General features: G+C 42.9%; 1 protein-coding gene across 2 annotated transcripts in view; it reads right to left on the reverse strand.

Moving 5' to 3' along the window:
• ZFR2 (zinc finger RNA binding protein 2) overlaps positions 1–14569 on the reverse strand; it is a 517666-nt gene that overhangs the window by 179170 nt on the left and 323927 nt on the right. For both annotated transcript variants that reach the window (XM_053703133.1, XM_053703132.1), the window contains exon 12: positions 1210–1378. In XM_053703133.1, coding sequence (XP_053559108.1) covers positions 1210–1378 — 169 coding nt within the window. The remainder of the gene's footprint in view (positions 1–1209; positions 1379–14569) is intronic.

The raw sequence follows: 14569 nt of genomic DNA on the forward strand, positions 1-14569 counted from the left end.
TGAGAGGAAAACCGGGCTCCAACCTGCTGCGGAGCGCATATCAACGTAGAATCTAGCACAAACTTACTTCACCACCTCCATAGGAGGCAAAGTTTGTAAAACTGATTTGTGGGTGTGGTGAGGGGTGTATTTATAGGCATTTTAAGGTTTGGGAAACTTTGCCCCTCCTGGTAGGAATGTATATCCCATACGTCACTAGCTCATGGACTCTTGCTAATTACATGAAAGAAATGTATATAATTAAAATTGAAATGCACCCATTCATATTTAATTTTTAACCTTTCTATCCCTTTAAAAGCCCTTTGCTTTTTATTCTCAATATGGAGGCTATAAAATATCTGAATTGCATGAAGCTGCAATTTTTTTTATCAAAAAAAAAAAGAGTCTTAAACAGCTTCTTAGAATGTTATATCAGCCACAAAAAAAACGCCCAAGTCGAGCCCAACAGCAGCATTGATCATTCCTCCAGGGGGGTGGACGGGGAAGCGTCACATCCGCATCACAGCATGTAACGCTACCGCCAGCAGTTTACCTGCCTCTTGGTTTGTTGCTCCAGTCCTGAGGTGTGCACAAAAAAACGAAGGTGACGGACTGGCGGTGCTTTTTTTTCCTGGCCAATTCAATTTGCAGTGCAAACTGCAACAGGAACAAGCTGCTGTTTTGAAAAGTTAAGTGTTTTTGAATCAAAATGTATGTTTAAAACTATATTTAAAATAAAATTGCAATATTTCATCAATATTTCATTGCCCTAAGCGAAAGCTACACTCACTGGATTTATCACACTGTAAATTTTATTTAGTGAAGTTTTGGGGCATGAACCTATTCATCATGTCACAAAACGTCACTAAATAAAATCTACAGTGTGATAAATTCAGTGAGTGCAGTTTTTGCTTGATGGATATTACATATGCTACTGCACTCTGGTTTTGAGACAAAGAGTTTGTGGGAGTGTGCTTACAACGTTGAATATACACACACAAGTACAGCAACTCATCAGATACCTGCAGTGTAACCTAGGTTCCAAAATTGTGTCATCCATAATTAGAGGGAGGTGTATGGAATCTATTTAGTGTTTAATGTCCCCTTAAAATATTATAACACTCTGTTTCAAGAAATCTGCTGCCCTGGGCAGTTGAGGGTTTGTATTTCATTGTACTCATACTATAGCAGTGCCAACATCAGTGTTGCATGTCAATAAGATTATCTTACCGCTAGCTGTTCTGGCAGTAGTTCAGCTACCCTCTGCAGCAGGCTGCGTCTTGGTTTGTCAGAACACAACAAGGTCAGGTGCAGATCCCGATCCCCCTGCAGTATAAGGCCTTTTGCCAGGATTCCAACACGCATAACACCTCTCAGTAGCCTTGGGACTCCCTGCTTCCTGTGGGAAACAAAAGGTAAAGCTTACTAATGCAGTGTGACAAGAGAAAGAATGAAGAGTAAGAGTATGAGATTATTTAGACTGCACCAGTACCCATAGGGACGCAAACATATCCGGAACCACCACTCTCTACTATCTGCTGCACAGCTTGCGCACTTACTAAGCGGAGGATCGAGCAGCACTCTACAGGGCATATCCGGCTATGGACAACGACTGTTTTTATGTCAGGCTTTACTATACTTCGACAAGTAAGTTAACTTGCGCATAGGTTTTATAAACCACTACACTTAGGGCCTAAATATCTAAACCTCTCTGCTCTGGCGAGATACGCAAGTACCACAAGGTTTTTCAAAGACAAAAAAAAAAATCCCTTTTTTAAATGAGAGTTGTTTAATCTCTCTATGCAGAGTTCTGGATGTGAAGGAGACACACCTACATTGCAAAATAATGCTCAAAAAAAGCCCCCAAAGATTTGGCGAGATTTCTCTCCATAATTAGAATTCTAAACAGAGAACACTTAACCGCACCCACAACATTATTTTAAGGATCATAAGCACCATGATATAAAAACTTAACATGTATTAAAATTCAAGGATAAACAAGAAAAAAAGGAAAGATTAAAACACAATAATAAACTCGATCATGGGGGGGTAGAGTGCCTATTGGTTAATATAACAAAGGTTAATTCATGCGTGGGCTACATATCCTTCATAGTGTTATAACTGGGCATGATATTTTCAGTGTTACTGGTAGGATCAGTTCATATTTCAATAAAGTAGAGCTATGATCGCTCTTTCTTGGAGGAACATCCATTTCCCTCTTGGTCTTTGCATGAATTAAGAACCGAAACCCACTATCTAGATCGAAGCCTAATAACATGGGATCTTAGGTACTCACTAATCAAACATACTAGTATTATTATCACCAGATATTAGCACTCTTTAAATTACCTAACATATTCGTTATAATAGTTGAGTCTCATTATGCTATGCCAGGAAAGAAAGAAATTTATCAGGTAAGCATACATTTTGTTTTCTTTCCAATTGCATGGAGAGTCCATAATTTAATTCCAATTACTAGTAGGAACCAATACCCAAGCTAGAGGACACAGAATGAAAGGGAGGGAGAACACCACAGACGGACCTAAACAGAAGGAAGAACTATTCTCCCAAAGGAAGCCTCAGCCGAGGCAAAAGTATCAAAAGTATCAAAATTTGAAAAAAGTATGCTAAGAAGAGCATGTGGCCACCTTGCAGATATGCTCCCCAGAAGCCTCAATTTTGAAAGCCCAAGTGGAATGAGCCATAATTCTCTCAGGAGGCTATTGTCCAGAGAAAGAGTAGAAGAAGTGGCCTTCTGACCCTTACACTAACCAAAGAAAACAATGAACCAGGCAGATCAATTGCTGAAAAACATAATTTATGCTTACCTGATAAATTTATTTCTCTTGTAGTGTGTTCAGTCCACGGGTCATCCATTACTTATGGGATATATTCTCCTCCCCAACAGGAAGTTGCAAGAGGATCACCCAAGCAGAGCTGCTATATAGCTCCTCCCCTCACATGTCATATCCAGTCATTCGACCGAAACAAGACGAGAAAGGAAAAAACTATAGGGTGCAGTGGTGACTGGAGTTTTAATTAAAATTTAGAACTGCCTCAAAAAAGACAGGGCGGGCCGTGGACTGAACACACTACAAGAGAAATAAATTTATCAGGTAAGCATAAATTATGTTTTCTCTTGTTAAGTGTGTTCAGTCCACGGGTCATCCATTACTTATGGGATACCAATACCAAAGCTAAAGTACACGGATGATGGGAGGGACAAGGCAGGAACATTAAACAGAAGGAACCACTGCCTGTAGAACCTTTCTCCCAAAACCAGCCTCCGAAGAAGCAAAAAGTGTCAAATTTGTAAAATTTTGAAAAGGTATGAAGTGAAGACCAAGTTGCAGCCTTGCAAATCTGTTCAACAGAGGCCTCATTCTTAAAGGCCCAGGTGGAAGCCACAGCTCTAGTGGAATGAGCTGTAATTCTTTCAGGAGGCTGCTGTCCAGCAGTCTCATAGGCTAAACGTATTATGCTACGAAGCCAAAAAGAGAGAGAGGTGGCCGAAGCCTTTTGACCTCTCCTCTGACCAGAATAAACGACAAACAGAGAAGAAGTTTGCCGAAAATCTTTAGTTGCCTGTAAGTAGAACTTCAGGGCACGGACTACGTCCAAATTATGCAAAAGACGTTCCTTCTTTGAAGAAGGATTAGGACATAATGAAGGAACAACAATCTCTTGATTGATATTCCTGTTAGAAACAACCTTAGGTAAAAATCCAGGTTTAGTACGCAGAACTACCTTGTCTGAATGAAAAATCAGATAAGGAGAATCGCACTGTAAGGCAGATAACTCAGAGACTCTTCGAGCCGAGGAAATAGCCATCAAAAACAGAACTTTCCAAGATAAAAGCTTAATATCAATGGAATGAAGGGGTTCAAACGGAACACCCTGAAGAACTTTAAGAACCAAGTTTAAGCTCCACGGAGGAGCAATAGTTTTAAACACAGGCTTAATCCTAGCCAAAGCCTGACAAAAAGCCTGGACGTCTGGATTCTCTGCCAGACGTTTGTGTAAAAGAATAGACAGAGCAGAAATCTGTCCCTTTAACGAACTAGCGGATAAACCCTTTTCTAAACCTTCTTGTAGAAAAGCCAATATCCTAGGAATCCTAACCTTACTCCATGAGTAACTCTTGGATTCACACCAATATAAATATTTACGCCATATCTTATGGTAAATTTTTCTGGTAACAGGTTTCCAAGCCTGTATTAACGTATCAATAACCGACTCCGAAAAACCACGCTTTGATAGAATCAAGCGTTCAATCTCCATGCAGTCAGCCTCAGAGAAATTAGGCTTGGATGGTTGAAAGGACCCTGAATTAGAAGGTCCTGCCTCAGAGGCAGAGACCATGGTGGACAGGACGACATGTCCACTAGGTCTGCATACCAGGTCCTGCGTGGCCACGCAGGCGCTATCAGAATCACTGATGCTCTCTCCTGTTTGATCCTGGCAATCAGTCGAGGTAGCAACGGAAATGGTGGAAACACATAAGCCATGTTGAAAACCCAAGGGGCTGCTAGTGCATCTACCAGCACCGCTCCCGGGTCCCTGGACCTGGATCCGTAACAAGGAAGCTTGGCGTTCTGGTGAGATGCCATGAGATCCAGCTCCGGTTCGCCCCAACGAAGGATCAGTTGAGCAAACACCTCCGGGTGAAGTTCCCACTCCCCCGGATGAAAGGTCTGGCGACTTAGAAAGTCCGCCTCCCAGTTCTCCACGCCTGGGATGTAGATCGCTGACAGGTGACAAGAGTGCGACTCTGCCCAGCGAATTATCTTCGAGACTTCCAACATCGCTAGGGAACTCCTGGTTCCCCCTTGATGATTGATGTAAGCCACAGTCGTGATGTTGTCCGACTGAAATCTTATGAACCTCAGTGTTGCTAACTGAGGCCAAGCTAGAAGAGCATTGAATATTGCTCTTAATTCCAGAATGTTTATTGAGAGGAGTTTCTCCTCCTGAGTCCACGATCCCTGAATCTTCAGGGAGTTCCAGACTGCACCCCAGCCTAGTAGGCTGGCATCTGTTGTTACAATTGTCCAATCTGGTCTGCGAAAAGTCATTCCTTTGGACAGATGAACCCGCGACAACCACCAGAGAAGAGAATCTCTGGCCTCCTGGTGCAGATTTAGTAAAGGGGACAGATCTGAGTAATCCCCATTCCACTGATTTAGCATGCATAGTTGCAGCGGTCTGAGATGTAGGCGCGCAAATGGCACTATGTCCATTGCCGCGACCATTAAGCCGATTACTTCCATGCACTGAGCTACTGATGGGCTTGGAATGGAATGAAGGACACGGCAAGCATTTAGGATTTTTGATAACCTGGACTCAGTCAGGTAAATCTTCATCTCTACAGAATCTATAAGAGTCCCTAGAAAGGGAACCCTTGTGAGTGGGAACAGATAACTCTTTTCCATGTTCACTTTCCACCCATGCGACCTTAGAAATGCTAGAACTATCTCTGTATGAGACTTTGCATTTTGAAAAGTTGACGCTTGTATCAGGATGTCGTCTAGGTACGGAGCCACCGCTATGCCTCGCGGTCTTAGTACCGCCAGAAGCGAGCCCAGAACCTTTGTAAAAATTCTCGGGGCCATAGCCAACCCGAAGGGAAGAGCTACAAACTGGTAATGCCTGTCTAGAAAGGCAAACCTTAGGTACCGATAATGATCCTTGTGAATCGGTATGTGAAGGTAGGCATCCTTTAAGTCCACTGTGGTCATATACTGACCCTCTTGGATCATGGGTAGGATGGTTCGAATAGTTTCCATTTTGAACAATGGAACCCTTAGGAATTTGTTTAAGATCTTCAGGTCCAAGATTGGCCTGAAGGTTCCCTCTTTTTTGGGAACCACAAACAGATTTGAGTAAAAACCTTGCCCTTGTTCCGTCCGCGGAACCGGGTGGATCACTCCCATTACTAAGAGGTCTTGTACACATCGTAGAAATGCCTCTTTCTTTATTAGGTTTGTTGATAACCTTGACAGATGAAATCTCCCTTGTGGAGGAGAAGTTTTGAAGTCCAGAAGGTATCCCTGAGATATGATCTCCAACGCCCAGGGATCCTGGACATCTCTTGTCCAGGCCTGGGCGAAGAGAGAAAGTCTGCCCCCCACTAGATCCGTTTCCGGATAGGGGGCCCTTTCTTCATGCTGTCTTAGGGGCAGAAGTAGGTTTTCTGGCCTGCTTGCCCTTGTTCCAGGACTGGTTGCCTTTCCAACCCTGTCTGTAACGAGTAGCAGTCCCTTCCTGTTTTGGAGTGGAGGAACTTGATGCTGCTCCTGCCTTGAAATTACGAAAGGCACGAAAATTAGACTTTTTGGCCTTTGATTTGGCCCTGTCCTGAGGAAGGGTGTGACCCTTACCTCCAGTAATGTCAGCAATAATTTCTTTCAAGCCGGGCCCGAATAAGGTTTGCCCTTTGAAAGGAATATTAAGCAATTTAGATTTAGAAGTTACATCTGCTGACCAGGATTTAAGCCATAGCGCTCTGCGCGCCTGGATGGCGAATCCGGAGTTCTTAGCCGTTAGTTTGGTTAAATGCACAACGGCATCCGAAATAAATGCATTAGCTAGCTTAAGGGCTTTAAGCTTATTCATAATCTCATCCAATGGTGCTGTGCGAATAGCCTCTTCCAGAGACTGAAACCAGAATGCCGCTGCAGCAGTGACGGGCGCAATGCATGCAAGGGGCTGTAATATAAAACCTTGTTGAACAAACATTTTCTTAAGGTAACCTTCTAATTTTTTATCCATTGGATCTGAGAAAGCGCAACTATCCTCCACCGGGATAGTGGTACGCTTGGCTAAAGTAGAAACTGCTCCCTCCACCTTAGGGACCATCTGCCATAAGTCTCGTGTGGTGGCGTCTATTGGGAACATTTTTCTAAATATCGGAGGAGGGGAAAAGGGCACACCGGGTCTATCCCACTCCTTGCTAATAATCTCTGTAAGCCTTTTAGGTATAGGAAAAACGTCAGTACACACCGGTACCGCATAGTATTTATCCAGCCTACATAATTTCTCTGGGATTGCAACCGTGTCGCAATCGTTCAGAGCCGCTAACACCTCCCCTAGTAATACATGGAGGTTCTCAAGCTTAAATTTAAAATTTGAAATTTCTGAATCCGGTCTCCCCGGATCAGATCCGTCACCCACAGAATGAAGCTCTCCGTCCTCATGTTCTGCAAATTGTGACGCAGTATCGGACATGGCTCTCGTGTCATCGGCGCGCTCTGTCCTTAACCCAGAGCTATCGCGCTTGCCTCTTAACTCAGGCAAATTAGATAATACTTCTTTCATAACATTAGCCATATCATGCAAAGTGATTTGTAAGGGCCTTGATGTACTTGGCGCAGAAATACACGTTAGCCATATGGAAAAAAATCATGCCCAAAAAGATTTATCACCAAAGTACCTCACAAAACGAATAACATGCCAGTAAACGTTTTAAAAACAACTTTCCAGTGTTATGCAAAGTTATCACTAAGCCTGCTACCAGTCGCTTCTACTGCAGTTAAGGCTAATACATTTATTTCAGTATTAACAGTATTTTCTCAGTCAAATTCTAGTCCCTAGAAAATAACTCAACTGCGCATACATTTATCAGCCTGATACCAGTCGCTACTACTGCATTAAAGGCTGTACTTACATCATATAGGTAACAGCAGTGTTTTCTTAGTCAATTCCATTCCTAGAAAATATTACTGCACATACCTCATTTGCGGGGGAACCCCGCATGCTATTCCCTTTTCTGAAGTTACCCCACTCCTCAGAATGTGCGAGAACAGCCAGTGGATCTTAGTTACGTCTGCTAAGATCATAGAAAAACGCAGGCAGATTCTTCTTCTAAATACTGCCTGAGAGAAAAAAACAGCACACTCCGGTGCCATTTTAAAATAATAAACTTTTGATTGAAGAATAATTAGGTAAAAAAAACTCCTATCTCCTCTCGCGACCTCCTTCTTTGTTGAGACTTGCAAGAGAATGACTGGATATGACATGTGAGGGGAGGAGCTATATAGCAGCTCTGCTTGGGTGATCCTCTTGCAACTTCCTGTTGGGGAGGAGAATATATCCCATAAGTAATGGATGATCCGTGGACTGAACACACTTAACAAGAGAAATCTATAGTAGCTTGAAGGTAAAATTTTAGAGCACGCACAACATCCAGGTTATGCAACAGATGAAGAAGGATTAAAGCAAAAACGAGGAACAACGATTTCCTGATTGATATTGCAATCTGAAACCGCCTTGGAAAGAAATCCCAACTTTCAATTCACACTGCAGAGCCAAAAGCTCAGAAACTCTGCAAGCAGAAGAAATAGCAAGAAGAAAAAACTTTCCAAGATAACTTAAAGAGATACTAAACCCAATTTTTTTTCTTTCGTGATTAAGGTAGAGCATGCAATTTTAAGCATCTTTCTAATTTACTCCTATTATCAATTTTTCTTCGTTCTCTTGCTATCTTCATTTGAAAAAGGCGGCATCTAAGCTAAGGAGCTAGCCAATTTTTGGTCTTGAACCCTGGACAGCACTTGTTTAAATGGTGGGTGCATTTAGCCACCAATCAGCATGCACAACCCAGGTTATGAACCAAAAATGGGCCGGCTTCTAAACGTACATTCTTGCTTTTCAAATAAAGATAGGAAGAGAATGAAGAAAAATTGATAATAGGAGTAAATTAGAAACTCGCCTAATATTGCATGCTCTATCTGAATCATGAAAGAAAAAAATTGGGTTCAGTGTCCCTTTAATATCAATTGAATGCATCTGCTGAAACAGAGCCTGTTGCAAAACTTAAAGAACAAAATTAAGGCTCCAACGAGGAGCAACAGAATTAAACAAAGACCTGATTCTGACCAGGGCCTAAAAAACATAATTTATGTAAGAACTTACCTGATAAATTCATTTCTTTTTTTTTTTTTTTTATATAATTTTTATTGAGGAATATTCAAAGGCATACAATAGTCATAAAAACAGGTTCTTGCATTGCATGTCACATACAGTAAGATTTAGTGTTACAAGAATGAGAAAACAAACACAGAAAATAAACGCAAATGTAACAATTTACATATCATGCAACCATAAGATACATTAAATGCCAAATATTGAAATGCCTTTTAAATAAAATCCTAGGCCGCTCTTGGACCATCACAAGCATTTAAGATAAAAGAAGGCATGTGCAAACAAAAGAGACCACTTGTGGGTCTCGTTGGTAAACCTCAGTTTTTTATAATTTTATCTCTTACTAATATTAAACAAGAGACCAGCTATGGATCTCAACATTGAACCCAGTTTTTATAACATTTTGCAACAAGAAAACATAAGTACGTTGCGATAAATTCAAAATTAACCTTAGTAGCTGTGAATAATATAAAAAGAACTGTTTTGCAATCGAGCAATCCTGATAGACTAGGCGGGAAAAATAGACATAGTAATAGACAGCTATGCAGCGGGGTGTATTTATGAAGGGAATAGTTTGGGTTCAATATGGGTTAGAGAGGTTCAAATATATTCGCATGAACATCTGGTAATAGAAATAACACTATACTGGCTGCTATATCACGAGATTAACTAAACAAAAACAGAATTTATGTTTACCTGATAAATTACTTTCTCCAACGGTGTGTCCGGTCCACGGCGTCATCCTTACTTGTGGGATATTCTCTTCCCCAACAGGAAATGGCAAAGAGCCCAGCAAAGCTGGTCACATGATCCCTCCTAGGCTCCGCCTACCCCAGTCATTCGACCGACGTTAAGGAGGAATATTTGCATAGGAGAAACCATATGGTACCGTGGTGACTGTAGTTAAAGAAAATAAAATATCAGACCTGATTAAAAAAACCAGGGCGGGCCGTGGACCGGACACACCGTTGGAGAAAGTAATTTATCAGGTAAACATAAATTCTGTTTTCTCCAACATAGGTGTGTCCGGTCCACGGCGTCATCCTTACTTGTGGGAACCAATACCAAAGCTTTAGGACACGGATGAAGGGAGGGAGCAAATCAGGTCACCTAAATGGAAGGCACCACGGCTTGCAAAACCTTTCTCCCAAAAATAGCCTCAGAAGAAGCAAAAGTATCAAACTTGTAAAATTTGGTAAAAGTGTGCAGTGAAGACCAAGTCGCTGCCCTACATATCTGATCAACAGAAGCCTCGTTCTTGAAGGCCCATGTGGAAGCCACAGCCCTAGTGGAATGAGCTGTGATTCTTTCGGGAGGCTGCCGTCCTGCAGTCTCGTAAGCCAATCTGATGATGCTTTTAATCCAAAAGGAGAGAGAGGTAGAAGTTGCTTTTTTACCTCTCCTTTTACCGGAGTAAACAACAAACAAGGAAGATGTTTGTCTAAAATCCTTTGTAGCATCTAAATAGAATTTTAGAGCGCGAACAACATCCAAATTGTGCAACAAACGTTCCTTCTTTGAAACTGGTTTCGGACACAGAGAAGGTACGATAATCTCCTGGTTAATGTTTTTGTTAGAAACAACTTTTGGAAGAAAACCAGGTTTAGTACGTAAAACCACCTTATCTGCATGGAACACCAGATAAGGAGGAGAACACTGCAGAGCAGATAATTCTGAAACTCTTCTAGCAGAAGAAATTGCAACTAAAAACAAAACTTTCCAAGATAATAACTTAATATCAACGGAATGTAAGGGTTCAAACGGAACCCCCTGAAGAACTGAAAGAACTAAATTGAGACTCCAAGGAGGAGTCAAAGGTTTGTAAACAGGCTTAATTCTAACCAGAGCCTGAACAAAAGCTTGAACATCTGGCACAGCTGCCAGCTTTTTGTGAAGTAACACAGACAAGGCAGAAATCTGTCCCTTCAGGGAACTTGCAGATAATCCTTTTTCTAATCCGTCTTGAAGGAAGGATAAAATCTTAGGAATCTTAACCTTGTCCCAAGGGAATCCCTTAGATTCACACCAACAGATATATTTTTTCCAAATCTTGTGGTAAATCTTTCTAGTTACAGGCTTTCTGGCCTGAACAAGAGTATCAATAACAGAATCTGAGAATCCTCGCTTCGATAGAATCAAGCGTTCAATCTCCAAGCAGTCAGCTGGAGAGAAACCAGATTCGGATGTTCGAACGGACCCTGAACAAGAAGGTCTCGTCTCAAAGGTAGCTTCCAAGGTGGAGCCGATGACATATTCACCAGATCTGCATACCAAGTCCTGCGTGGCCACGCAGGAGCTATCAAGATCACCGACGCCCTCTCCTGATTGATCCTGGCTACCAGCCTGGGGATGAGAGGAAACGGCGGGAACACATAAGCTAGTTTGAAGGTCCAAGGTGCTACTAGTGCATCCACTAGAGCCGCCTTGGGATCCCTGGATCTGGACCCGTAGCAAGGAACTTTGCAGTTCTGACGAGAGGCCATTAGATCCATGTCTGGAATGCCCCACCGCTGGGTGACTTGGGCAAAGATTTCCGGATGGAGTTCCCACTCCCCCGGATGCAATGTCTGACGACTCAGAAAATCCGCTTCCCAATTTTCCACTCCTGGGATGTGGATAGCAGACAGGTGGCAGGAGTGAGACTCCGCCCATAGAATGATTTTGGTCACTTCTTCCATCGCTAGGGAACTCCTTGTTCCCCCCTGATGGTTGATGTACGCAACAGTCGTCATGTTGTCTGATTGAAACCGTATGAACTTGGTCCTCGCTAGCTGAGGCCAAGCCTTGAGAGCATTGAATATCGCTCTCAGCTCCAGAATATTTATCGGTAGAAGAGATTCTTCCCGAGACCAAAGACCCTGAGCTTTCAGGGATCCCCAGACCGCGCCCCAGCCCATCAGACTGGCGTCGGTCGTGACAATGACCCACTCTGGTCTGCGGAACGTCATCCCTTGTGACAGATTGTCCAGGGACAGCCACCAACGGAGTGAGTCTCTGGTCCTCTGATTTACTTGTATCTTCGGAGACAAGTCTGTATAGTCCCCATTCCACTGACTGAGCATGCACAGTTGTAATGGTCTTAGATGAATGCGCGCAAAAGGAACTATGTCCATTGCCGCTACCATCAACCCGATCACTTCCATGCACTGAGCTATGGAAGGAAGAGGAACGTAATGAAGTATCCGACAAGAGTCTAGAAGTTTTGTTTTTCTGGCCTCTGTTAGAAAGATCCTCATTTCTAAGGAGTCTATAATTGTTCCCAAGAAGGGAACCCTTGTTGACGGGGATAGAGAACTCTTTTCCACGTTCACTTTCCAGCCGTGAGATCTGAGAAAGGCCAGGACGATGTCCGTGTGAGCCTTTGCTTGAGGAAGGGACGACGCTTGAATCAGAATGTCGTCCAGGTAAGGTACTACTGCAATGCCCCTTGGTCTTAGCACCGCTAGAAGGGACCCTAGTACCTTTGTGAAAATCCTTGGAGCAGTGGCTAATCCGAAAGGAAGCGCCACGAACTGGTAATGTTTGTCCAGGAATGCGAACCTTAGGAACCGATGATGTTCCTTGTGGATAGGAATATGTAGATACGCATCCTTTAAATCCACCGTGGTCATGAATTGACCTTCCTGGATGGAAGGAAGAATAGTTCGAATGGTTTCCATCTTGAACGATGGAACCTTGAGAAACTTGTTTAAGATCTTGAGATCTAAGATTGGTCTGAACGTTCCCTCTTTTTTGGGAACTATGAACAGATTGGAGTAGAACCCCATCCCTTGTTCTCTTAGTGGAACAGGATGAATCACTCCCATTTTTAACAGGTCTTCTACACAATGTAAGAACGCCTGTCTTTTTATGTGGTCTGAAGACAACTGAGACCTGTGGAACCTCCCCCTTGGGGGAAGTCCCTTGAATTCCAGAAGATAACCCTGGGAGACTATTTCTAGCGCCCAAGGATCCAGAACATCTCTTGCCCAAGCCTGAGCGAAGAGAGAGAGTCTGCCCCCCACCAGATCCGGTCCCGGATCGGGGGCCAATATTTCATGCTGTCTTGGTAGCAGTGGCAGGTTTCTTGGCCTGCTTTCCCTTGTTCCAGCCTTGCATTGGTCTCCAAGCTGGCTTGGCTTGAGAAGTATTACCCTCTTGCTTAGAGGACGTAGCACTTTGGGCTGGTCCGTTTTTACGAAAGGGACGAAAATTAGGTCTATTTTTCGCCTTGAAAGGCCGATCCTGAGGAAGGGCGTGGCCCTTACCCCCAGTGATATCAGAGATAATCTCTTTCAAGTCAGGGCCAAACAGCGTTTTCCCCTTGAAAGGAATGTTTAGTAGCTTGTTCTTGGAAGACGCATCAGCCGACCAAGATTTCAACCAAAGCGCTCTGCGCGCCACAATAGCAAACCCAGAATTCTTAGCCGCTAACCTAGCCAATTGCAAAGTGGCGTCTAGGGTGAAAGAATTAGCCAATTTGAGAGCATTGATTCTGTCCATAATCTCCTCATAAGGAGGAGAATCACTATCGAGCGCCTTTATCAGCTCATCAAACCAGAAACATGCGGCTGTAGTGACAGGGACAATGCATGAAATTGGTTGTAGAAGGTAACCCTGCTGAACAAACATCTTTTTAAGCAAACCTTCTAATTTTTTATCCATAGGATCTTTGAAAGCACAACTATCCTCTATGGGTATAGTGGTGCGTTTGTTTAAAGTAGAAACCGCTCCCTCGACCTTGGGGACTGTCTGCCATAAGTCCTTTCTGGGGTCGACCATAGGAAACAATTTTTTAAATATGGGGGGAGGGACGAAAGGAATACCGGGCCTTTCCCATTCTTTATTAACAATGTCCGCCACCCGCTTGGGTATAGGAAAAGCTTCTGGGAGCCCCGGCACCTCTAGGAACTTGTCCATTTTACATAGTTTCTCTGGGATGACCAACTTTTCACAATCATCCAGAGTGGATAATACCTCCTTAAGCAGAATGCGGAGATGTTCCAACTTAAATTTAAATGCAATTACATCAGGTTCAGCCTGTTGAGAAATGTTCCCTGAATCAGTAATTTCTCCCTCAGACAAAACCTCCCTGGCCCCCTCAGATTGGGTTAGGGGCCCTTCAGAGATATTAATATCAGCGTCGTCATGCTCTTCAGTAACTAAAACAGAGCAGCCACGCTTACGCTGACAAGGGTTCATTTTGGCTAAAATGTTTTTGACAGAATTATCCATTACAGCCGTTAATTGTTGCATAGTAAGGAGTATTGGCGCGCTAGATGTACTAGGGGCCTCCTGAGTGGGCAAGACTCGTGTAGACGAAGGAGGGAATGATGCAGTACCATGCTTACTCCCCTCACTTGAGGAATCATCTTGGGCATCATTGTCATTATCACATAAATCACATTTATTTAAATGAACAGGAATTCTGGCTTCCCCACATTCAGAACACAGTCTATCTGGTAGTTCAGACATGTTAAACAGGCATAAACTTGATAATAAAGTACAAAAAACGTTTTAAAATAAAACCGTTACTGTCACTTTAAATTTTAAACTGAACACACTTTATTACTGCAATTGCGAAAAAACATGAAGGAATTGTACAAAATTCACCAAATTTTCACCACAGTGTCTTAAAGCCTTAAAAGTATTGCACACCAAATTTGGAAGCTTTAACCCTTAAAATAAC

The sequence above is a fragment of the Bombina bombina genome, chromosome 2, assembly GCF_027579735.1.
Source record: "Bombina bombina isolate aBomBom1 chromosome 2, aBomBom1.pri, whole genome shotgun sequence".
NCBI lineage: Eukaryota > Metazoa > Chordata > Amphibia > Anura > Bombinatoridae > Bombina > Bombina bombina.